The sequence below is a fragment of the Nannospalax galili genome, unplaced genomic scaffold (assembly GCF_000622305.1).
Source record: "Nannospalax galili isolate Female #2095 unplaced genomic scaffold, S.galili_v1.0 scaffold769, whole genome shotgun sequence".
In the NCBI taxonomy this organism is placed as follows: Eukaryota; Metazoa; Chordata; class Mammalia; order Rodentia; family Spalacidae; genus Nannospalax; species Nannospalax galili.
In genome coordinates this window covers 99,992-124,862 of record NW_008360306.1, presented here as the reverse complement: position 1 = coordinate 124,862, position 24,871 = coordinate 99,992, and the positions used below count along the sequence as shown (strand labels likewise).

The following is a 24,871-nucleotide window of genomic DNA, read 5'->3' as shown; positions in this document are numbered from 1 at the left end:
CATTCAAAATCCTCTCTTCTAACTAATGTGAAGTAGATAATCATTCCTTACAGTCATCCCACTATGTTATAGTACACCAAAACTGAATCCTCTTACCTGATTAGACTACTCAGTAAGTAACGAATCTACCCATTAGCCTGCTCTCCTCGACCTCTCCTTGACGGCTCTTGCCAGTCCCTGCTAATCTGGTGACCACTAGCCTCTTCTCTCTTCCTGTAAGATAAACTCTTCCAGCTTCCACACATGAGTGAGAACATGCTGTATTTTCTTACATCAACCATGCATTACTAACTTAAATTTTAAAAATTAAAGCAAGAGCCAGTCAGGGTAGTACACACAACCTTAGTCCCAGCACTTGGGAAGTTGGGATTAATCTGCGTTCATGGGCAGCCAAGGCTACAAAGACCTTGTCTTAGAAAATAAACAAACAGGGGCTGGAGAGATAGCTCAGTGATTAAGAGCACTGACTACTCTTGCAGAGGACCCGGGTTTGATTCCCAGCACCTACACGGCAGTTACAAATCATCCTTAACTCCAGTTCCAGAGGAATCCGAAGCCCTCTTCTGACCTCCACGGCACTGCACAACACAGGTACACTCACATACATGCAGACAATACACTCATACACATAAAATAATAAAAATGAAATAATTTTAATTAAAAAAGTAAATAAGCTGGGAGTGGTGGCTTGAACCTTTAATCCCAGTAGAGGAGGCAGAGGCAGTCTGATCACTGTGAGATCAAGGCCAGCTTGGTCTACATAGTGAGTTCCAGCCCAGCTAGGGCTATAGGGAGACCCTGTCTCAAAAAACCTAAAGAAAGAAAGAAAGAGAGTGTAGGGGGAGGGAGACGGAAGGAAGGATGGGAGGGAAAAAGGGAGGGAGGGAGGGAGTCTATTAAACAAAAAGCCATTTCCAAAATAAAAATTTTTCATTACTGCCTTTTTAGCCAGAGTACCCAATAGTCAGTGAGCCATTTTTTAAACAGGCTGGCTCATAATCTTTAGTATTACAAGGAATAGGAAAACATCGGAAGTCAGAAAAGTGACTCAACGAACAAGAGGTGTCACGGACCATGTCAGCAAGAACCACATTCAATTCCGTGATATCTAAGTATCAGAGAGCTTGGCTCGTTCCATGGGAATGGATGTGAAGACTCACCAGGTAAAGGTTATTTTTGTCCTGAAAGGCATACTGTAATTGGGGGATCCAAGGGCTTGTGCTCCGAGATAATATGTTCCGCTCTTCCTCAAAAAATGAAACCTGGAGGGAAAAGAAACACTTTAGATGACTGTAATAGAATTAAATGTGAAAGGAAGGTGTCCTTTGTCCTGCCTTTCGGTCTAAATTGATATTTCCAGTTTAAAAAAGCATCCCTTAGTATGACACCTCACAAATCTGTTACTAGCCTAATTTTTTCATAGTTTTGCCAGACTCATGCGTTACCTGTCTACTTATGTACGGAACATCTCCCTTTAATGTCAATTCACTTCTTGAGTTTAAATATCTTCCTCTTCCTCTTCACCTTCCATTCCTGAATGGTTTGGTCTGAACACCATTAAGTTCAGTAAAATAAAGTAAGCATCCAGGCCAGGTTGAGAGACAGAACCATGTGCCCAGAAAGGGTGTCAAGCCCAAGCAGAATGAAGACAGTGGCAAACAGGCATGGGGGCAGCCAGGTGTAGGGTATCAGGGCTCATGCAGATATCCACACATAGTGGGGGCATGGAGCAGATTAGGGGACAAGGGATAGCCACAAAGACCATAGGTAAGATGTGCACAGATACAAGCAAGAAATAGTAAGAGTATGTCAAGAGGATGTTATTGCTATTGTTTGGATTAAGTGTTCCCCCAAAAGGCCCATGAGCAAAGGGCTTGGTCCTCAGCCCACGGCACTATTGAAGGTGGTGGAACCATTAAGAAGTGGAGCCTCATGGGAGGTCACCCAGTCACTGGGGGCTCCCCTTGTATTAAGTTACTTTTCTCTTACTGTGATAAAACCACCGTGACCAAAAGCAACTCAAAGAAAAGGTTTATTTGGGCTTATGGTTCCAGAGGAATAGAGTCCATCAGAGTAGGGAAGCCATGGCATGGCAGCAGGAACAGGAAGCTGAGAGAGCACATCTCAATGGAACACAGGAAGCAAAGTGAGAGAGCAGGAAGTAGGGCAAGGCTATGAACCCTCAAGGCCCACCCCCAGTGATATCTCCACCTCCTAGAGGTTCCATAACCTTCCTAAACACTGCCAGTAATTGAGGCACCAGGTGTTCAGTTACATGAGCCTGTGGGAACATTTTTCATACTAACTACCAGACCCTTAAAAGGGATCTTGGAAGCCCCTTCACCTTTCCATATTCCACGTTAGTCATGAGGTAAAGTTCTGACATACACTTTTGCCGGATGTACTTCTTCACCACTGTGCAAAAGCAATGGGGCAGCCAACCCTGAACTGAAAACTCTAACTGTGAACCGAAACAAATCTTTTCTCTTTATAAGTTGACTAACTCACCTATTTGTCACAGTAAGTGGAAAGATGGCTCACAAGCTACAAACACAGAAAAGAGGAAAGCTAAAGTGAAGCCTATAAAATTGGACTGAAATTAGAGGTAATGCTGTGAACCTCTGGTTTGCAATACAGACATATAGAAATAAATAAAGAAGCAAATACAGGCATGTCTATGCACATGTCTGTATGTTTATGTGTGCACAGGTACATATATGTGGTAATGTACAGGTAGGTATATTGCACACATACATATGTATTCCTTAGCACTATCCATGAAAGGGGCCTAAGAGCAGTGCATTCCGTAGTAGCACAAATACTCAGGTTTCAGATCTTGACTGCTAGGATTTTTTTAATTTTGATTTATATGTACATGTGTATGTCCATGTGTATGTATCGCAGGTGCCCACAGGAAATCAGGCAAGTACACTGAATCCCATGGAGCTAGAACCAAAGTCGGGTTCTCTGCAAGAACAGTATGTACTCTTAACTACTGAGTCATCTCTCCAATCCCAAGATCTTGGCCTCTAAAGACGACTTTCTACTAAATAAGTTTCCTTGGGGACATGGCTGACGCTAAGACTGAGGCAGAGAAAGTAACTACGCAGGAAAAACCTGAACATCTTGCTGTACCAGAAAATAAGAATGTACTCAAGAATGACAGAGATCTGTCAAAAGGAGACAAAAGCCAACTTGAAGAGAGAACTTGAAAACACTTAGAGTATAAAAAGAAACAGTAGTAACAGATTGCAACTCATTGACTAAAATAAGAAAATGGAGTTCACATGGATACAAACAAATGAACACACTGGAAGTTGTGCTAGGTATGGAGCAGTTCCAGCCTTTGAAAGTTCTTCCCTAAGAAATCCTAAAGTCAAAAGAGAGAGGCGCAACCCCACAGTGGAGACATGGCAGACACCACCTTGTCTAGCCAGCTACGCAAGCACAGTCCGGAGTGTCACCCATTGGAACTGAGTCTCCTGTTAGCAGAAATTGGAACACAGCCTCTTTGTTTATATTTCTGCCAAAAAAATCTACAACCTGGATTTAAGCATAAGCAAATCAGCTAAGTCTAAATCTTACAAAACAGCTGGCCTATTGTCAGAACTGTCAAGCCATTAGGACTTGGAAAATTAAGGAACTGACTCAGATCAGAGGCCAGAGACAGAAAACTAAATGTCTGAATTCTTTTATTTCTAAAGATGTCACTGGGACAATTGGTGACACGTGAATGGGGTTGGAGGGCTACAAGGCAGGAACATACTGGTGCTAATTTCCTGGCTGCATTTTGGATCATGGGAAAATATTCCTGCTGTAGGAAACATATACTAAAGTATGCAGATGCATTTTCAAGTGGTTCAGGAGAGGGAAGAAAAGATGTATTTTCCAATAAGTAATTTTACACATTAACCTGAAGGCCAATTTTTCCATCAAACACTAGCCCGGGTGCTGCTATGAAGGTATTAAGTAGCTGAAGAAGACATCTGCCATCAGCAGCTTTAGACTATGCTCAGTAATCTGGGTGGGCCTCATCCAATCAGTTGAAAGGCCTTAAAAACAAAACTGTAGAGCTGGAGGTATATCTCAGTAGCAGAGCATTTGCCTGCCTAGCATGCTCCAGGCCCTAGCTTCAATACCTAGAACTACCAAGACAAATTTTAAAATGGAAAAAAAGAGAGAGAGAGCCAAATGCAGTTTCCCTAAGGAAGAGAAGAAAGTCTGTTTCAAGACTACACTGTGGGGTAAAACCCTTGCTTCACAGGCATGAGAAGCTGAGTTCAGATCCCAGCGCCAAAGTAAAAATCAGCTGGGCACAGCCACGTGCACCTGTAACTCCAGTGCTGTGGGGCTCACTAGAGCTTGCTGGCTGCCAGCTTAGCTCCAGGTTCAGTAGAAACCCCATCTCAAGGGAAAAAGGCAGAGAGTGACGGAACAGAATACCCATCATCCTCCTCTGGCTTCTGTGTGCACGCCTCTACCTCCTGAGTGCTAGGATTACAGGTATGTGCTACCACACGCAATTCATGTGGTGCTAGGGACTGAACCCAGGACTGCACTCTACCCAATGAGCTATACCCCCAGCATAAAATGTTTTTAAATAGTTTGTCCATGCAGCACTTAAAATCACCTTGCACAACCCAGTGCTAAGTCTAAGCTATGTGGGAAACAGCAGTCCAACCCCAATAATTTAACTTATTTTTTTCTTTTTTTTTAGTTTTATGTGTATAAATGTTCTGCCTGCATGTATGTAAGTACATCTGTATCATGCAACGCCCACAGAGGCCAGAAGAGGGTGTCAGATCCCCTGGACCTAGAGTTGCACATGATTGTTAGCCACCACATGGGTGCTGAGAACCAAACCTGGGTCCTCTACCAAGAGCAGTGCTCTTAACTGCTGGACCATCTCTCCAGCCCCCAAACCCAATAGTTTACAGTGCTATAGAACTGAACCTTCTCGCTGACACATGAAAGATGTTCAGGCAAAGCTAGTTGATCTGAACAGTCTCCACCTTCACTTGCTCATCACTGACTCTGCCTGACCCCTGAAGATTCCATCATTGTAACTGGTCTCTGAGGACTATTTCTAGTTGTCACAGCACTCTGGGCAAGTGTGCTGGCCGGATGATGGCTTTATTTGTGGGGCACCACTCCACCTTCATGTCCATGCTGACATTTCCTTTCAGTCTATTCCTGTGCTGACTTTTCTCTTCGCGTGTCTTTAAATTCCAAATCCTCACTGTGATTCCATTAGGGACCCTACATTTCTTTTATATTTACCCACTGAAGGAACAGTAGATGGTTTTTATTAGCTCTTGTATAAATATGATTTTTAAAAACCCAGGCCCATACCTCGCACGTGGTCACTTCAGGTCTTTTGCCTGGAGGAAAATGTATCTGTCTGGATATCTCAATTGCCTGCCTGCTGTGTGACCTGTTGGATTAGTTCCATCTTACATGCACTATTTCCCATCTAAAACATCAGCACTCAAGGTCGGGCTACACCTAATGCCTCTACCTAAGGACCTAGAAAGATGCTAAGCACCAAGAGCACTCAGTGAGTGAGGACAGATGATAGAAAGCTCTTAAATGGAGGAGGCTGAGAGCACATCTTCCACTCCTGTCTTCCAAATTATGTGCAGTCTCTTGTTTTTCCTTCCTATGATGTTGCTCATACTTTATTCTGAAACGCAGAAACCACATCATGCTTCAGTTTCGCACCTCCACTGCCAGACCATGACCTTAATCTCTTCCTAATAAACGCCTAAATGATCCCAAACCACCTACATGATCCCCAACCACCTCACAAAGTAAACTGAAACTCGACACCTGGTTTTTGAGCATTTCTGTTTGGGATTATTATGACTAGGACTCAAAATGTGCCCCCAAAAGTTCATGTGTTGAAAGCTTGGTCTGCAATCCAGCAGTGGCAGAGGTGGAAGCCCTCGGGAAATGACTGGCTCATGGGGGCTCTGACCTCATCAATGATTGAAGGATTCATAGCTTAATGGGCTATTGGGAAACGGTGGAAATTCTAAGAGGTACAGCCTAGCTGGGGGAAGCATGTCACTGGTTCCATGCCCTTGAAAGGAATATTTGTCCCCAGACTATCTCCTCCCTTCCTCTCTCCTTCCCTCTCCCTCTCCTCCTTTGTCTGCTTCCTGGCCACCATGAGATAAGCAGCTTGCATCACCACACATCTCCATCATGGCATTCTGCAGCTGACCACAGAGTAAAATCCCTGGAACCATGAACCAAAATAAACTATTTCTCCTCCACTTTTTATAAGTGTTGGTTTCTCTTGGGTACTTTTTCATAGGGATGGAAGCTAACTAACACAGGAATGATGAGAAGTTCTAGGAATGGATGGTGGTGATGGCTGTACAGCATGGGGGAAGCCTCTAAATGCCATGAGTCATACACTAAAGATGGTTAACAGGGTAAATTTTACGTTACATATACAGCTGACTACAATGAAAAAGATAAAGTTCTTGAGATTTTCCCTCAAATGCCCCTTGCCCACCCAAATGTCCTCATTTCATCCCATTTCTGATTGTTCTAAACCATGAAACCTCTCTCTCTCCCCCCCATACACACACACACACACACACACACACACACACACACACACACACATACACACCCCTGTGTTGCATCTCAGTACTCACACCTCCAGGATATCACCCACAGCCACACATCTACCTAGCAAGTTCCTATCACTCCTCTGCCCAGACCCTCTACTCCATCTCATCATAAGTACGTTCCTGACTGTCCCTGGCTCACCCAGGACATCACACCTCACATCATTGCTAATGAATTTGCTAATTGTTCTCCCCCTCTGTGGTGTGTTAGCTGATAAGCACCTGCTTTATAGATCTGCATTTCTCCTCTATTTCTGGAGGTTGTCATTAAACCCTGAAAGTAACAGCCATAGAACTTCAATTCCTTCCGTAGGCTTCCCACAGAGCTGGGCACATTATTGGACACGTGATGTGCACTAGAATGTCTGTAACTAATAAATTACTCTCTGAACTCCAAGGCTGACAGTGATCTCTCAAAAACACAGTCAATGAATCAATATGTCTGGAGACAGCGGTCTTTTCTTCAAAGAAAGAAGAGTACCGCAAGAGAAAAGACAACTTCTTAACCTGTTCTCAGACAAGCAAGTCCCCAGCCAGGCAACATAATTTTAACTTCATTAAAGGCCTGTTTTAAAATCAAACACAAGTGCCTACAACAGGAATATTTAACACTTGTACAAAAGCAGATGCTTTCTGATTTACCCTATAATATGCATGTCCTGAGTCCCCAGCTGATGGTCATGAGAGATCATCTTCAGTTCAGTAATTAAAAGCTCAACATGGTTGTAAAATAAAATGCAACTATAAAGTCATGACAAAGAAATCAATGGAGCTTCAAAATTAATCAACGTCAGTTGGAGAAAAGAACATTAAGAGACCTTTTTGCTCATGTACCCATAATTAACAACTTGCTGGATCCCAGACACCAAGTTAACAGGCTATTGTCTTTGCAATGAATGTTCAGTACAGACAGGAGAACCTGATGTGAAAATGCTCCTACCTGTTCCTGGGCCAACAGAGCCGCCTTCTTCATGATTTTCATGGCATAGACATCCCCCGTTGCTCTCTCTCTGACCACCTGTACTTCAGCAAAGTGACCACAACCCACAAGACTTCGGACTTCAAAGTCTCTTGCTGAAGGCTGGAGCTCCTGTAACTCAGCTATGGTGTCGGAGTCTGCAGAAGATGAAGAGTTACACCAGGTAAAAAAAAACACACTTTAAATGCATGCATCTTTGCAAAAGAGGAAAAAAAGAAAGAAAAAAGTGTTCTGTCTTCCTTCACTGTCAAAAGGCGTTTTAGTCACTTTCTCATCCATCATGAATAATTATAAAATCAGCACAAAAGTGTTTTTATCTGTTAAAATTAAGGGCTCCAGAAATTCCAAAGTACGGTTTCCATGGTAGCTATAATTTGAATCCTGTAGACTTAGAAAACAGGAAGCATACATACACACCATGCTTTTTCTTCTTCCTTCAAGGGCTATAGGGCAGTGTCAGGGTCAAACATGCTTAGCATCGAGGTTGGTTTATAATGTGACATAAGCAACATGATACCTGTTTTCAACCAGCTTTGGAGTTGTTTCCAGATCATTCTGTTCTAGTTACATGTGCTCTGCTCAATTACATCCCCCTAGCACTCGCACTGTATCAGTGAGAACGATGCCTTCCTGGTGGCAGTGCTTAAAAGGATACAGGATTACCCCAAGGGCCAAAGTGGGCCCTGATATTTGCTCTGCAGGGCTGACAGCCACACATCTGGATGAACTTGCAACTCCCTTTTCTTTGATTTATAGACTTATTCCTAGGCTTATTCCTTTTCCGAGTCCAATCTCTCAGGCTAAGATCAATGGACAAAGTCTGTACTAACTGGATGATGGGTTTCGAATCTCACACACATTTACTAACACTGCAAACACACTGAGACATCTCTGGATGAGCAAGAACTCTACTGACTTGGATGCATGGAAGGGACAATAGTGACTGGCCTAAAATGGAACACTGTGCAGAACAGAGGAGCTGCCTCTGAAATAGGGACTATGGCCAAAGAAAAACAAGAGACGTACACAGTCAGAATTATCCTGGGCTGAGGGTGCGGCTCAGTAGTAGAACATGCCTCAGCATACAAGAGGCCCTGGGTTCAATCCCCTACACCAAAAACAAAACGATTAACCTGGAGAATCCCAATAGTCATGTTTGAAAGTATCATGTTAAAAACTAAGAGATTTGGGCCAGGGGAGATGGCTCAGTGGATAACAGCGCTCCTTCTTCAAGCATGGAGACCTGGGTTGGAATCCCCAGCCCAGCACTCACATAAAAAGCCAGGCATGCTGGCACATACCTGCAATCCCAACATTTGGGGGTGGAGACAAGAGCTCACTGGCCAGGCAGCCTAGTCAAAATGGCCAGCTTCTGGTTCGGTGAGAAACCTATCTCAAGGCAAGAAGGCAAACAGTGATAGTAGAAGACACCCAGTGCACTGCTCTGATCTCTGCATGGGTGCACACAGCCTCACACTCAAATATAGTATGCATACACACACAAGCGAGCATGTGCACATGCACACATACACCCGCAAAAAAAAAAGAGTAAGAAAACTAAAAAACTAAAAGACTGTTTTGAAATCCCCCCAGACACCAAAATTAGAATTAGCTAACCTTCCACATCCAGAGATTCGACCAACCAACCACAGATCAAAAGTATTTTGAGGACTGGCAAGATAGTTCAGCAGGTAAAGGTGCTTACCATGCAAGCCTGACAACGTGAAATTCAATCCTCAGATCCTCCAAGGGAAGGAGAGAATCAACTCCTAAATGTTGTCTTATGACCACACATACACTGTGACATGCATGCCTGAGTACGTATACACACACACACACACACACACACACACACACACACACACACACTTAAAACTTTTAAAGACGTTTGGAACACAAAAATATTCCTCAAAGTTTCAAAATGAAAAACTTGAGTTTGCTGCACCCAGAATTCTACACTGAATCCACACAGATATAGTGCTGCTGCAAAGGTACCACATTGAGTATCATGAGCAAGCTAGAGATGGTTTAAAATACAAAAGAGGATGTGGTCATGGGTTCCATGCAAATGCAATACTACTTCACATAAGAGACTTCAACATCTATAGGTTTTCATATAAGCAGGGGGTCCTGGAGCCAGTTCCCCAACGACACTTCATCCTGAGCCACATTCATCTCTACACTTTGCTCTCAAAATGAGAAGAACCAAGAAAAAGGGCATTTCACAGCATAATCATGGAGTGGCATTTTGATGCATCCACCAGTGCTACTGTTCATTGTGATGATCCACCCTCTTTCTCTCTTCTAGGCTGGAATTAATTCTCTTGGCTATAAGGCAGATATGATGAAGTTTACCATACTGGCAGTCTTCTGACCCACCACATTCTTCCTTCAGCCAGTCATGCCAAAGTTACCTTCCTGGGTCTCTCGGCAAACCAGGCAAGAAAGAAGGGAGACTCCACATGGATTCATTGTGAGCACTGCTTTAAAAAGTAGATCTGGGGCCAAAGAGATGGTTCAGTGAGTAAAGGTGCTTGCCGCCAAGCCCAATGACCTGAGTTCAATCCCCAGGACTTACATGAGGGAAAGAGATAACTGACTTCCACAGTTTGTCCTCTGACCTCCACACATGCACCATGTCATGCACGCACGCACGCGCACACACACACACACACATACATACACACACATAGATCTAAAGCACCTACACAGAGAACACGATATGGACACAACCTTGACGACTGCACCATATTTTCATTCAGCTCTGACAATGCTGTTGCCAAGCCCAGTCTTCCTTCTCCATCCCTTTCCAAGTTTCTTTCACATCAAGTACTTGAGAAGTGAATTATAATTTGCCAAATGTGCTGGTTTGCAGCTTTCTGGGTTGAACCTGGTTTCACTGTTGCTTGCACACAAGGCCAATCGCTCTTCATTTTCTTTCAGGCCTTGGCCCTCAAAGTTGCTTACCATGTAGCCCAACTCAATAACTCCAGGTCTGTCACTGGGGATCGCGGGCATCTCAGTCACAAACATCAAAATGCTTTGTGTGCAAAATCATGACACTCCCACAGAATTTAGGGAACATTCCAAATATCTTGTTCCCCAAAGGCTTATGGATTATTACAGTGAGTAGGTGAGATGCTAAAATCAAGCCCAGGCCAATTTTTAAAAGGAGGGGGGGAAAGCCCTTCACAACTTCTCTCCATACCAGCTGCTTCTCTGACCCCCAACACTATATCGAGTCTTCATCTCTGTGAACTTTAGTTACAGTATTTATGAGTCCAGGGGGTACCAAATATTGAGGCAGAGAAAGACCCAAAGCACTGTAATGAAAATGCAGTCCAGGTATGGCTTTGTTAGATAAGCAATTGGACCCAGGAGGCAAAAAGCAAGCCAGCTGAATCTACTACTTCCTCTTCAGAAATTCAGTAATCCAGAATTTCAACTTCTAGGAACTCATCTTTCACCGAGTTCTCACACATGCTCAGAAAACACACTGATGGAGAGGCTCATGATGAGAAGAATTATAACAAAAGCAATCAGAAGCAACAAAACCCTACAAGTTCATCAACAGGAATGTGAGAATCATAACAAAAGCAATCAGAAGCAACCAAACCCTACAAGTCCATCAACAGGAATCTCGGGGCCCACTCACATAAATGACTAGTAAGCACAGGCCAAACAGAAAAGAGAAGCCCAAAGGCCTTTAGAATGCATATTCCCAAGGGCAGATAGAGCTGTCTGCTTCGATTACTACTGGAACCCAGAGCCGAAAATGGAACCTGGCACATAGTTCAGTGCGCCATAAAGTATGCTGAGTAAATATATTGTTAAGTGAGCAAAGCCAGCAGGGAAACAGGCACATGTGATCTGTCTTCATGTAAAACTAAACAGGATTCAGGGCTGGAGAGATGGCTCAGCGGATAAAAGCACTGACTGCTCTTGCTGAGGACCTGGGTTCAATTCCCAGCACCCACATGGTGGCTACGAATCGTCCTTAACTCCAGTTCCAGGGGAATCTGAAACCCCCTTCTGACCTCCGTAGCATCGCACGACACAGGTGCACTCACATACATGCAGGCAATACACTCAAACATAAAATAAAACAAAAAAATAAAAAGTATTAAAAAAAAAACTAAACAGGAGTTATGGCAGAACACGTGTGGAACGGGTTAACAAACGCTGCCACCAGCTGATTAGCACATCGGGATCGACTAAACATGTCGCTTTACAAATTTCCATAGTATTTTTTAATTCTATTACATTTACATTTATTTATTTGGGGGCAGGGGGCTCATGTTCCATAACATGCATGTGGAGACTAGAAGACAACTTACAAGAGTCAATTCTATTTCACCAGGTGGGTCCTAGAGTTCAAACTCAAGTCCTCAGCCTTAGCAGCAAGTACCTTTAATCACTGAGCCATCACACATCACACCCCATTTTCAATATTTTAAAACACACACACACATAACACAAAGATATAATACTATGCACCAAACTGTTGACAGTGGTTATACACGTAAAGACCCTGAAGGATTTTCTCTGGCATATATACATACATGTGTGTAGGTAGGTAGGTAGGTAGGTAGGTAGGTAGATAGATAGATAGGTTTACATAAAGATATAAATATATTATCTATATAGAGAGATCATATGCTGTGGTCTGAATGTTTATGACCCCTGCCCAAAATCTGAAATTCCATCCCCAGTGTGACTGCAGAGGTGGAACCCTGGAGGAAGTGACTGAGGCATGAGGATTGCACCGTCATTAACGAGATTAGGAGGCTGAGGGGAATACACCTGCTCCTTTGCCATGTGAGGACAGGGCAAGAAGGTTCCAACTCTGTAGCACAGAGAGGATTCTCACCTGATACCAGACCTGCTGGTGCCTTGGTCTTAGATGTCCCAGCCCCCAGCACCACATTACATTTCTATTGCTTATAAATTACCCACTTTGAGGTATTTGTTACAGCAGTGCAAGGGACTAAGGCATGGTGCTTAACCTTTTAAATTTAACCTTGTCTTACGTTTGCAACTAGAAGAAAAAATTCCCCAAAGTCATCGTTTGCCCATAAATATCAAGGCTGTGAATGCACAGGTTTTTCCTTGTTGTGGTTTAAATGTGAAATGTCCCACACACGACTCACGTGTTTAAACTCTGGGAAGATTATGGAGCCTTAGAAGGTGGAGCCTTACTGGAGGAAGCAGGTGACTGGCAGGCCTTGCAGCATGGCTCCACTTCCTGTTCTGTTTCCTGCTCTGTAGCCATTCTTCCCCTCTTCCTGCTAGGTCTCCATCATGGTGGACTAGATCCCCACTGGGACCCTAAGTCAAAATCTTTCCTCCTTCAGTCGCTTTTGTCAGGTCTCTCATCTCAGCAACTGGAAAAGTAACTAAGCAATTCCTACAGGGACTGTAGCAAAAAAAGACGACTATAAAATTCCAACTACTTTCAACTCACCAAGAATGCCCAACTTTGTCTATTAACAGTACTTTTCGATGTGTTAATACCACACTTGTTTGTTTTTTACACAAAGTATGTGATATAATAATATTGGCCACTTATTTTGTTTAATTAGGAATATACTTGTTTGGCAAATATTTATTGAGTAACTAATATATACTGTTTTAGACACATAAGATACAAGAGTAGAATCAGATACCACATCATACTGTTCAATAACTGACAACACACCTGATGGTGATCCAGCAGAATTATAATAGAGCTAAAAAAAAAAAAAAAGATGCCTGTCATGGAGCTGGAGAGACGGCTCAGCAGTTAAGAGCACTGACTGCTCTTGCAGAGGACCCAGGTTCAGTTCCCAGCACCCACACAGTGGCTAACACCTGCCCAGTTCCAAGGGATCCTATGCCTTCTTCTGGCCTCCACAGGCATTGCAGGCAAAACACTCATACACATAAAATAAAAATAAATACATCCCAAAAAATTATAATTAAAAAATATATTCTAAAAAGTAGGTGTTGAAATATCATTGTACTCCAAATATGTACACTTATGTATATATATATATATAGTGTGTGCGCGCGCACACGCGCTTGTGTATCATGTGAGCATGGGCAAGTCAAAAGACATGTTGAAGAAGTCAGTTCTCTTTCCAACATGTAGGTTCTGGGAATCCAACTCGGATTCTCAGGCTTGGCACTTTACCCACTAAACCATCTTGCTGGCCTAAAGAATATATTTTAGAAAGAAGGGCCAACATCAAGTGGGCTTGTATAAGCACTCTGTGAGGTCCACACTGCCATCTGGGCTTGTTTAAGCACTCTGTAATGTCCACACAATGACAAAAATCACTTAACAAAGTTTCCCAGAGCATATCCCCATGTAAACAAAAGACTGCCATTATTGAAGACAAAGATCTTCCCACAGTTCCCAGACACCATTCTCTGCCCTCCCTGGAGGCTCAAGGTCAGGGGCATCTACTGGAGTAACCACTATGGACTAGACTATCCTCTTAGTCCCATTTCCCTTGGCAGTCCCCAAAGGAAACCTCCACTCCCACGGGAAGACTCAAGAAACACGGGCAGTAGCAGCTGATGTACCATTCCCCACAGGGAAAGGCAAAGCTCACATTCCAAAGCAGAAACTCAGAAGGGGTGGGGGAATCGTACTAGTGTAATCACAGATTTCAATCATGAGCTCTTCAGGGCACTCACCAGGAAGCCTCTTTTAAAATATGAAAGTTTCCCAGAAGAGCTCTATCAAAAAAAAAAAAAAAAAAAAAAAAAACAAAAACCTAAAAAAAAAAAAAAAAAAAAAAAAAAGCTACATTCCACTAACACTAGTCCCCTGATTACTTGATGCTGCTCAATGATTGTGAGGTATTAAGCATTCATGGGGTCTCGAGACTAAAAAAGGGGCTGGAGAGAGCTCAGTAAACTCATCTAGTCCTCCAAGTTCCCTCCCCTTCCACTCCCTGCCTAAGTCACAGGAGGAGGAAACAAATGCAGAATGATGAGCAAACACTTCAAGGACAGGTTAAAGATGACAATGTATTAACCACTGTTGATATCTGTGGTTAGCATTTGTCTACCAGGGGCCACAGAACACGACAAGCCTGGTGTTTTAGTTATTCTATCCCTGTGCTGGAGTACCCTGACAAAAGCAACCAAGGAAGGAAGGGTCTGTTTTGGCTTAGAATTGCAGGATCCAGTCTATCATGGCAGGGAAGTCAAAGCAACAGGTGGCTGGGGCAGCTGGTCATGCTGCAATCACAACCCAGAAGGTGTACATAGTGAGTTCTAGGCCAGTGGGGGCTATAGAGAAACCCCATCAGAAAGAAAAGGAAAGAAAAAGAAGCAAAGTATAATAAATGCTTGTGTTCAGCTCACTTTATCCTTTTCATACAGTCCAAGTCCCAGGGAAAGGTGCCACCCATAGTGGGCAAGTCTTCCCACTTCAATTAACCTAATCAAGATAATCCCATACCCAGACGCTTGGTGATTCTAGATCTCATCAAGTCGACAATCGAGGTTAACCATCACACCTGATATGCACACAAACCCATTTACAGCAGTTTTAGATACATGTGTGCTTCTTTTCACCACTAAGGAAACTGAACACACAAGGTACTGGAAAAACAGTGAAGCTCGATGTTAATGTTTGGATGTGACAAGTCCTCCACAGGGTCATATGTTTAAACACTTGATCCCCAACTGGTAACACTACTGGGGAAGGTTCTAGAACCTTTAGGAGATAGGAGATAGGATGTGGGTCGCAGGAGGGTGGGCCTTGAGGTTTATAGTCTGCTCCTCTTCCTGGCAGACTTCTTTGTTTCTGGGTCCACACTCTGTTACATGGGGCTGCCACATGCTCCCACCACCACAGCCATGAGCTGCTTCCACCACCATGATGAATTGTACTCCCTCAGACCATGAGTCAAAACAAATCCTTCTTCCCTGAAGTTGTTTCTCTTGGGTATTCTGTCACTTGACAAAAGTGGACAGACACCAATTTTGTTTACTCAGCACCCCCAGGTCCTTTGGGTAACTAGCTGCACAGTTCCATTCCATGAGGTCCTGGTAATCACAGTGCTCTGACCCCTTTGGAAACTCAGATAAGGCTCATCATAATGTCCTCCTGGGAGACAAATGACCAAAGCAGAACCAATCACAATCTTCTCTGGGAGAAAACTAAGCAGGCTAACTAGTCTAACTGGGCAGGGGGGTGGTAGCCAGTCTCTAAAACTGTGTCTAATGAACCATGACACTTGGAATTCACGTCTTTGCACAGTTTCTTCACACACAGGTGTGGGTGGTCCTATGATTGGTTTCAAACAGAAGGCAGCTGCTTTAGTTTGCATCTGGAAAGTCCCTCAAGGGCCACTGTGCAGGGTTAGCACCCAGAATGGTACTACTGAGAGATGATGAACCTCCCACCAAAGAAGTTCCATGGACGCTCCCAGGCTGTACCTCCCCAACTCCTGATGTATGAATACCCACAGAGGAACCACATGGGCAGCAAGAAGTGGGGCCCAATAGATCGGCTTCCAGTCACTGAAGACATGCCCTTGAAAGCGATATACTATTCCTCTCCATCTTTCCTTTCCACTCCTGGCCATGAGATAAACAGGCTTCCCCTACCACACACTCTTGCCATGATGTGTTGCCTGGCCACAGGCCCACAAGCAATAAGACCAACCAACCATGGACTAAAACCTTCAAAAGTACAAGTCAACATGAACGTCTCCTATTGTGCACTTTTGCAGTTATCTCTAGTATTTTGTTACAATAATGGAAACTGACTAACATAGCAGCCAGAAGTCTCATGTCCTTTTTAGGTTTATAAACAAAAATCACTTCAAGAAGCCCAGCAGCTCTACGACTTTGCTCTTAGAAACCCGGAGCTGTGATGGGGGAATGTCTGGCTACCCAGAAGAGACCACATAGGTCAGGGGTCTGCAGTCTTTTCTTAAAAGGCCATGTGGGAAATACGCTTTCTGGGTCACATGATCTCTGTCCCGACTATGTGAGCACTGATGTGGTGCTATGGCAGTTATAGTCAATACGCAAACACGTGGATATGGCTGTGTTCTAGCAAATCTTTGTTTTTACACAGACATCAAAGTCTACAGTTTCCTGACCCCTTGATGTAGGCCACAGAGGAACCATACAGAGAGCAAAAGGACCTACATCTCCACAGGATAAGAAAGTGAGACCAACAAAAACCCTTTCCATCCCAAAATCCCATCTGACTACAGCCTTCCAGTCAGGCTCCAGATGCTGAGCAAGCCATCTAGAACATCCAGCCCAGGAAAGCCCAAGACAACTGCAATTTAAGCCAATGTCTCATGGGGCAGAGGAATTCCCAGCTGAGAGCAATCAGCCCACAGTCTCATGAGAGGCAATACAATAACTATCATGGTGAGCTGCTAACATTCAGAATGGCTGGTTAGATGGCCATCTTGCATAAGGCAGTTTCTCAAATCTGGCATTACTGTCCTGGTGGGCAGATAGCTCTGCACAATGGAAGACTGTCCTGAGCACCTCTGGCTCACCATTAAATGCCAGTAGCCCCCTTCTTTGCCCCGTGGCTGTGACAACCAAAAGGTTTCTAGGTATTGCTCCAAGAGACCCTGGAGGGTAGAATGACAAGTGACTGAAAATACTAGTGTGAAATCCAAGAATATGAAACTCAGCACCAGCAGCCAGCTATGCCACCTTGTGGAAGTCAAGCAAGTCAGGAAGAGGATCAAGGTCAGCTGATCTATGACATTTATAGGCCCTGGGTCATTTTGCCTTTCATCAGTTGCTTCTCCATTTAAAAAAGTTTTTAATTACACTTTATGACTTCAGTGGTATAAACAATCCGGAAGGCTAGGGGCATAGCTCATTGGAAGAACGTTGCTTAGCATACAGGAGTGGGGAGGGGGGGAAAGGGAGGGAGGAAGGAGGGGGAGAAGGAGGAGGAGCCACCAGATTCAGAATCATTGCTGTATTCATTTATTCCCATGATTTTAAAATTAAATGAGACAAATTATTTCATTGAACTGAAACACTGTGGCATCTAAGCACTGCGCCTGCTACGTTTAAATAGCAGGCTAGCTCAAAGTAAATGAAAGAATGGAACCAAAGGACATCACCATTAACTAAGTCCCTGGAACCAGCCATGCCTGAAACTTGCCTCATCCTTGGATTTCTGTTTCATGAGTCAGCATATTCACTTTTTTAACTGAATTTCTGTTACTTGCGACTGAAAAATCTGACTTAAATTTGATCTCCCAACTACAGTGGGAACAACCTATATGTGTCCCTGGCCAGCCCTACTCAGAGTCACTCTCACCAACCACTACCACCTTCTGCCTCCAGCAGCCCAGCTTGCTCCATCAGAGCAGTTTTGGAGAACAAGCTTCCCCAGACTTACACTTCCGGACAAAGTTGCTCACGTGCTTCACCTTCATCAGAGCAGGCTGACTGCATTCTTCAAAGAGAACAAAGAGGGCATCTAATATCCCTTCTCGGGAAAGAGCAGACATCTGCTGTTGAGTCATAGAGGGTGGTTTCCCCTAAAAGCAACAAACAGAAGATGGAGACATGTCAGTAATGAAAAGCTTTGACCAATAGCATCCACAGAGGTAAATTACAAGCACTGATTCAACTAACTGCTCACGACACACAAGCAACAATTCTGGGGCTTCATTCCTCAAAGCACAACAGTGGATGGTCATTAAGTGATTGTTAGCAGAGTTCCACTGCCGTGGGTCTCTTTCTCTCACACCTGAGAAGAAAACCATTCCAAGTAGGCCATAATGTGAAAAGGCCCTTCATTCTTAATGTTTTGACATCTATGTGAACATTGACTGTGGACCCTGCAAGTCATGACATGATTCCATGTCTCTGCAATAGGAAACTGATGGTCACTTCCTCCCTGTGTGGCCAGGGGATAAGAAAATTTCAGTCTCTTTAATTCCTCTGAAGTAATATGATTGCAGTAACTATCAAAAGCCAAACTGATTCATGATCTGGAGTATTCTGATGACTGGCAGACAGTGCCGAGCCCACAAACATGTTTTGTTTGGCTTGAAGTATTTAAAATAATTTGAATTATCTGCCAATATTTAAAAATCAGTATCTCTCTCTCTCCCCCTCCCTTTCTTTCTCTCCCCTCTCCTCTCTCCCTCCTTCCTCCCCCAGCCTCCCCCGGCCCCAAGATCTGACAATATTGCCTCCTGCTCCTGCTCAGTGACACAGCTGGAGCTGAGTGATGCTGCCAAGTGCTGAAGTTCACTACAGACTTGATTTCCAGCCTTCTGTCTGGCCTACTTGATTCATTTATCCTCACTGTCTGGCCTCTCAAGACACAAGTTGGCAGCCCCTGATCTGGATCAGTGATTCCCACATGAGAGGCCATGGATTGTGGGGCAATCGCTCTGCAAAATCAGCTAAAGGAGAGGCAGGGAAAGGAGAATTTTTAATACTTCAGGGGTTAGTGAGATGGCTTAGTCACCCACCATGCAAACAGGAGGATCTGAATTCAAATCACTAACCCACATAAAAAAGCTGGGCATGGTGGCATATACCTGTAACCCTATCTCTGAGGGGCAGGGGGCCAAAGACAGGCAGTTCCTGACACTCATTAGCCTGCCAAGCTAGCTGAATTGATGAGCTTCAGATTCAGTGAGACCCTCTCTCAAAACACAGAGACAGCGAGCAATAGAGGAAAGACACCTAATGTCTACCTCTGGCTCCCACACATGCGCACAAATGTACATACACACACTAACAAGTACATACAACACACAAAACACGTACACGTACATGTACATATACACACACACACACACACATCCAATCCAATGAGGCTCAGTGCCACATGCCTATAATACTAGCACATGGTGGGCTGAGGTGGAAGGATGAGTTCAAGAGCAGATGAATGGCAGACTCTTTCTCAATGGGGGATAAAACAAGTATAGCAGACAACAGCACCTCCTAGTCTACCAGCTATAGGCACATGCCATATCTCCCTCCAATTCCTTCCATCTACCTACATAGTTGCCATCTCTGAGACTCACCTTAACCAACAGAAAGTGACCCACATGACACTACTTCAGGATACAACCCTTAAGAAATCTGGCAGCTTTGGCTTTGGGTGGAGGCCAGCTGCCATGTACAGACATTTAGACCACATTAGGGTTTAGCAAACTATAGTTTAGGCAAACTATATATATATATATATAGTTTAGGCAAACTATAGCCTATGAACCATGATGTGTATGGTGTATGAGTGTATTACCTACATGTAGGTAGGTGCACCCATGTCGTGCAATGCCCGTAGAGGTCAGAAGAGGATATCAGATCCCCTGGAACTGTACTTACAAACGGTTGTTAGCCACCATGTGGATGTTGGGAAGTTGAGCCCCAGTCCTCTGCAAGAGCAGCCAGTGCTCTCAACTGCTGAGCCATCTCTCCAGCTCCATGTGTATTTTTATGAACAGGGTTTTATAGGAACACAGCCATTGCCGTTCATTTACATACTATCCGTGGCAAATTCTGTGCTACAATGGCAAAGATGAATAGCTCCCAGAGGCTATATGACCCACAAATTGGAAAAGATTTTATTATTTACAAAAAAAAATAAAAATTTGAGAGCTCCAGGTAGACAATGGAGTGATGAAAACTATCAGAGAGCCCTGCCTCAAAGTAAAGCAGAAGAGAACGGACTCCTGAAAACTGTCCTCTGATCTCCATACACATGCCATGGCGTATACAATCCACTCGCTGGCTGGTTTGCCCCCCCCCCCCGCCTCCTTCTCTCCCTCTCTCTCATAATAATTAGCCAATAAGTTTCAAAAGGACAGGAGCCTCCAATCAGCAGTCCTGCTCTTAGTGTGACTCCAGCTGATGTCACAGGGTGGAGGAGAAGAGCTACCCACTCAAGTCCAACCAACCTGCAGAATCTTAAGAAAAAAATGTCACTATACCTTTAAACTTTGTGAGTGGCTCACTGCACAATACTGGCCAACATAAAAGGAGCAGCTGAATTTGAATCACTAGAGAATCCAAGAAACTACCTAGGGGTGGGGGAGGAGAGTCTTTGGTCCTATTACAAACCACCTGAATTAAGATTTTCTAGACTGAAGCTTAGAATTCATTTTAACAAGTTTGCTGGGAGACTTGGAGTCAGGTTTGGGAAGCTCTGGGCCACTGAGCCGCCCTGTCACCTCAGTAGCCATTACCACTAATTCAGAAAAGATTCTTGTTTCTTCTGTTTGTAGTTTAACCCAAGTAGACCAGGTGGTTTACTCCACCCTGTGACATCAACTGGAGTCACACTTAGATTCCCAAACTGGTGGTGAACTTTAAAAAAAAGTTTTCTGCAGCTCCTGGTGAGCCAAGAAAGAGTGAGCACCTTATGGCATCTCTCTCGCAAAGCTGAAGGGACTCAAATTTTAAAACAGTCCTTTAGAGGCTGGAGAGATGGCTCCACAGTTAAGAACACTGACTGCTCTTGCAGAGGACCAGGGTTCGATTCCCAGCACCTACATGGCAGTTATGAACTGTCCTTAACTCCAGTTCCAGGGGAATCTGAAGCCCTCTTCTGACCTCCGCAGTTGTGCGCCACCATGTAGGTGCTAGGAACAGAACCTGGGTCCTCTGCAAGAGCAGCCAGTGCTCTTAACCACTGAGCCATCTCTCCAGCCCCTTTCTATAAGAAATGAAAAGGCCAGAAGGTAATAGGTTTTCCTTCTGATTTGTTTTCTACATGAATAAGAAATTACAGGGTGCTTATCCCTCAATAGGATAGGACTCCTATATCAAAATTCTGCCTCCCAAGGCTCAGGGATCATTGTGGAAGAGGAGGAAAGACTGTAAGAGCCAGAGGATGTGGATGACCACAAAGAAACAGAGTTTTCCAGACAGCTGGGAAGTTACTCATATGAATTTGCAACAATGATGACAGCATGCACAAGTCCCATAAGCTCATGCCAGACAAAATCCCAGCATAGTCGTTGGAAGTGGGTAGGAAACTCCAACCCTACCTGAAGAACTACTGGCAACCAATGGCTGCTGGGAGGGGACGAGTCAGTCTCATTTAAGGTGAGACTCTTGATAGGTTAACCCGGCTCCAATGGATGGATCCACACAGAAGGATCCACACAAATTTGTGTTCCATTTGGGAACACAAATTTGACTGTATAGGCCTTTAGATAGAAGATAGATGATAAATAGATGATATATAGATAGATGCATGTGTATACATATAAAATAGAGTACATGAAATAGGCATATACACACATACATACACACACACACACTCTAGTACAGGAAACATATTTATATATGAGTACAGGATATCTGGTGGGGGTTAGTAAGGGGGTACAGACATGGGAGGGGAAATCTAAAAATTATTAAAATATACTGTATGAAATTCAAAAAATTCAATTTTTTTTTTTAAAAGGGAAAAAAAGAGTACTTTTCTAACAAGGACCAGAGTTTGGATCCCAGCACCCACACCAGGTAGCTCACAAACACCTATGACTCCAGCTACAAGGAATCCGAAGCCCTGTTTCTGGCCTCTGTGGGCAAGAAAGACATACACACACATACAAATAATTTTTTTTTTTTTCTGGTCTTTTTGAGGCAGGGTCTCCCTTTAGCCCCAGCTGTCCTGGAACTATGTAGACCTGGCTGGCCTTGAACTCACAGAGATCTGCCTGCCTCTGCTTCCCCAGTGCTGGGATTAAAGGCGTGGGTCACCATGCCCGGCACAAATTTTTAAATTACATCTACATAAATCTTGGGTTTAAAAAGTACCTTTGCCGATTTTCTTTAATAAAAGGACAATGTTGGGGCTGGAGCACAGACTGCTCTTGTAGAGGACAGGGTTTCGATTCCCAGTACCCATAGTCAGCTATGAGCTGTCCTTAACTCCAGTTCCAGGGGACTCTGAAGCCCTCTTCTGACCTCCACAACATTGCACGACACGGGTGCACTCACATACATGCAGGCAATACACTCATACACATAAAATAATAAAAAACAATTAAAAAAGAAAAAAAGAACAATGTTTATAAGTGTAAAGTGTGAGAATTGATAGAATAGCCCAAGTTGAGCTGTCCAACCATGTGCACAGTGACCACTTCCTCCAATACAATCAGCACATGAAAGCATCAAGTGGGATTTCTCCAAGAATATTAGTCTCAGCCTATAATAAAACCCAAGCTGGTTATGATAATAAATGCAGGTCTCATGACTGACAGGAAGCTTCTTACCTGGAAGAAGAGATTAAGCCTGGAGGCCCGACTCGCAATGGGTTCAGGGGCACTGCCATCCAGTGGGTTCCGTGCTCCATACTTGAACTTCAACATCTCTCCCCTGGTGCTGAAGGACATTGGGAGAGGGTAAGTGTGGACTGACATTGGAACAGAAAGTGCCTAACAGATTCTGATCTCCCTCAGGACATCAGGACCAGGAGCTGAGAATGAGCCACCATTTCGGTTTTCGGAAGTTCAGTCTAGCCAGGGAGATGAAAAGTCAGATTTTACTCCCTGTAACAAGAAGTGATCCAGGCCTGGTGGAACAGGCATGTAATCCAAGCTACTTAGGAGGCAGAGGCAAGAGGATGGAAAATTCAAGGCCTGCCTGGGCAACTTGGTGAGAACCTATATCAAAATAAAATGTAAAGCCTGACGTGGTTGCACAGGCCTTTAATCCCAGCACTTGGAAGGCAGAGGCAAGGGAATCTCTGGCTATTCAAGGCCAGCCTGGTCTATATAGAGAGTTCCAGACCAGCCAAGCTACATAATGAGACCTTGCCTCAAAAAATTAAAAACAAAATATTAAAAGTAATCAAGGTCTGGGGAAACAGTATCCTCACTGGTAGAATGCTTGCTTAGCATGTCTGAGGCCCCCAGGTGCCAAAAAAGAAAAAGCAGGACAGGTGATAACAGGTGGGGTGAATGCCCCATACCCATGCTGAGGTCAGAGAAGGATGTCAGCTGTCTTGCTCTACCATGATCCACCTATTTCTTTGAAACAAGGTCTCTCACTGAACCTGGATCTAGCCTTGCAGCCAGCAAGCCCATGAGCCTGTCTCAACCCCCACAGCACTGAGATTACAAGTATGCATGGCCACAGGTGGATCATGTTTGTGTAGCAAGTGCTCTTTTCTGCTGAGCCATCTCCCCAGACCCAGGTGCTGAGCTTTCTGACATTCTCTGCTATAAATCTGCACGATGTAGCCACCCTCACCTCAACGATAGAAACAGATACCCTTACAGAGTAATTGTCAATTAGTAAGCAAATGCATGAAATAAACTACACAGTTCGGTGCCAGGTGTGTGGTGTTTTTTAAGACCTGATGAAGGTAAGAGCAATCAGGGTAAGGCAGAGGGGTCTGTGCAGTGATGGGGTAAACTTCACTGAGAAGGTACGGTGTTGCTAGGGTCTTGGCTCAGTCAGCAAAACGCTTGTCTAGCATGCAGAAAGGCCTGGGTTCCATCTCCAGCGCCACATAAACTAGATGCCATGGTCTCTATCTATCCTGAGTCCAAGGCCATCCTGTGCTACACAGCAAACTGAAGGCCAGTTGGGTGGGCTATTAGAAACTTGTTTCTTGGGGCAGGAGGGCTCAGCGGTTCACAGCCCTTTCTACTGATCCAGAGGACGAGAGTTCGGTTCCAAGCACCCACACCACAGCAGAACAAACCTCTGTAACTCCAGTTGTAGGGGATCTGACGTCGGAGGGCACCAGACACCCACGTGGTGCACATACATGCAGGCAAAACATACACAAAAAAATAATTGTTTAAAAGAAACTGTCTAAAATGTGTGAACTAAGACCTGAAGGGGGTGGCCAGCAAGCCTGTACACACATAGGGGGAAATGCAATGTCCTTGGAAGGTAGAACAGAGGGAGGGAAGGAGTAGGAGGGGCTGGGGTGGGCGTGGAAGACCTTGCAAACACAGGAATAGAGAGGTTAGGTAAAGACGCAGTGAGAACCGGAGCCCCTGCGGGGAAGCTCAGGTACCGCTGCCAGGAGGCAGTGCGCGGCTGCGCAGGACTCATCCTCCTGCCCCAGCTCCACCCGCTGCCCCCGGGCTCCCGTGGACCGCAGCCGGGTCAGACCCTCCGCGGCCCCCGCGAGTCTCCCAGCTGCAGGTGGGTCATGGGCATGGTATGGGCGGGGCCGGGCGGGGAGACCGGAGGCTAAGGGCACGGCAGCGCCAGACTCACCTCGGTAGCCCGGCCGCCACTTCTCCGCGCCGCCCGCCGCTGCGTTTGAACT

At 44.5% G+C, this 24,871-nt stretch overlaps 1 protein-coding gene across 10 annotated transcripts in view; it reads right to left on the bottom strand.

Annotated features, from left to right (window-relative positions):
- The window catches only part of Cit (citron rho-interacting serine/threonine kinase), a 190,177-nt gene extending 165,324 nt beyond the window's left edge, over window positions 1–24,853 (bottom strand). For 9 of the 10 annotated variants that reach the window (XM_029559280.1, XM_029559281.1, XM_029559284.1 and 6 more), the window contains exons 1-5: window positions 24,820–24,853; window positions 22,857–22,965; window positions 18,008–18,149; window positions 7,582–7,757; window positions 1,161–1,262 (exon numbers count right to left, since the gene is read on the bottom strand). In XM_029559280.1, coding sequence (XP_029415140.1) covers window positions 1,161–1,262; window positions 7,582–7,757; window positions 18,008–18,149; window positions 22,857–22,952 — 516 coding nt within the window. In that variant the 5' untranslated portion in view covers window positions 22,953–22,965; window positions 24,820–24,853. Of the gene's footprint in view, window positions 1–1,160; window positions 1,263–7,581; window positions 7,758–18,007; window positions 18,150–22,856; window positions 22,966–24,819 lie in introns of those variants that run through there. The other variant, XM_029559288.1, reaches the window with a different exon arrangement.
- Between the last annotated feature and the right edge of the window lie 18 nt (window positions 24,854–24,871).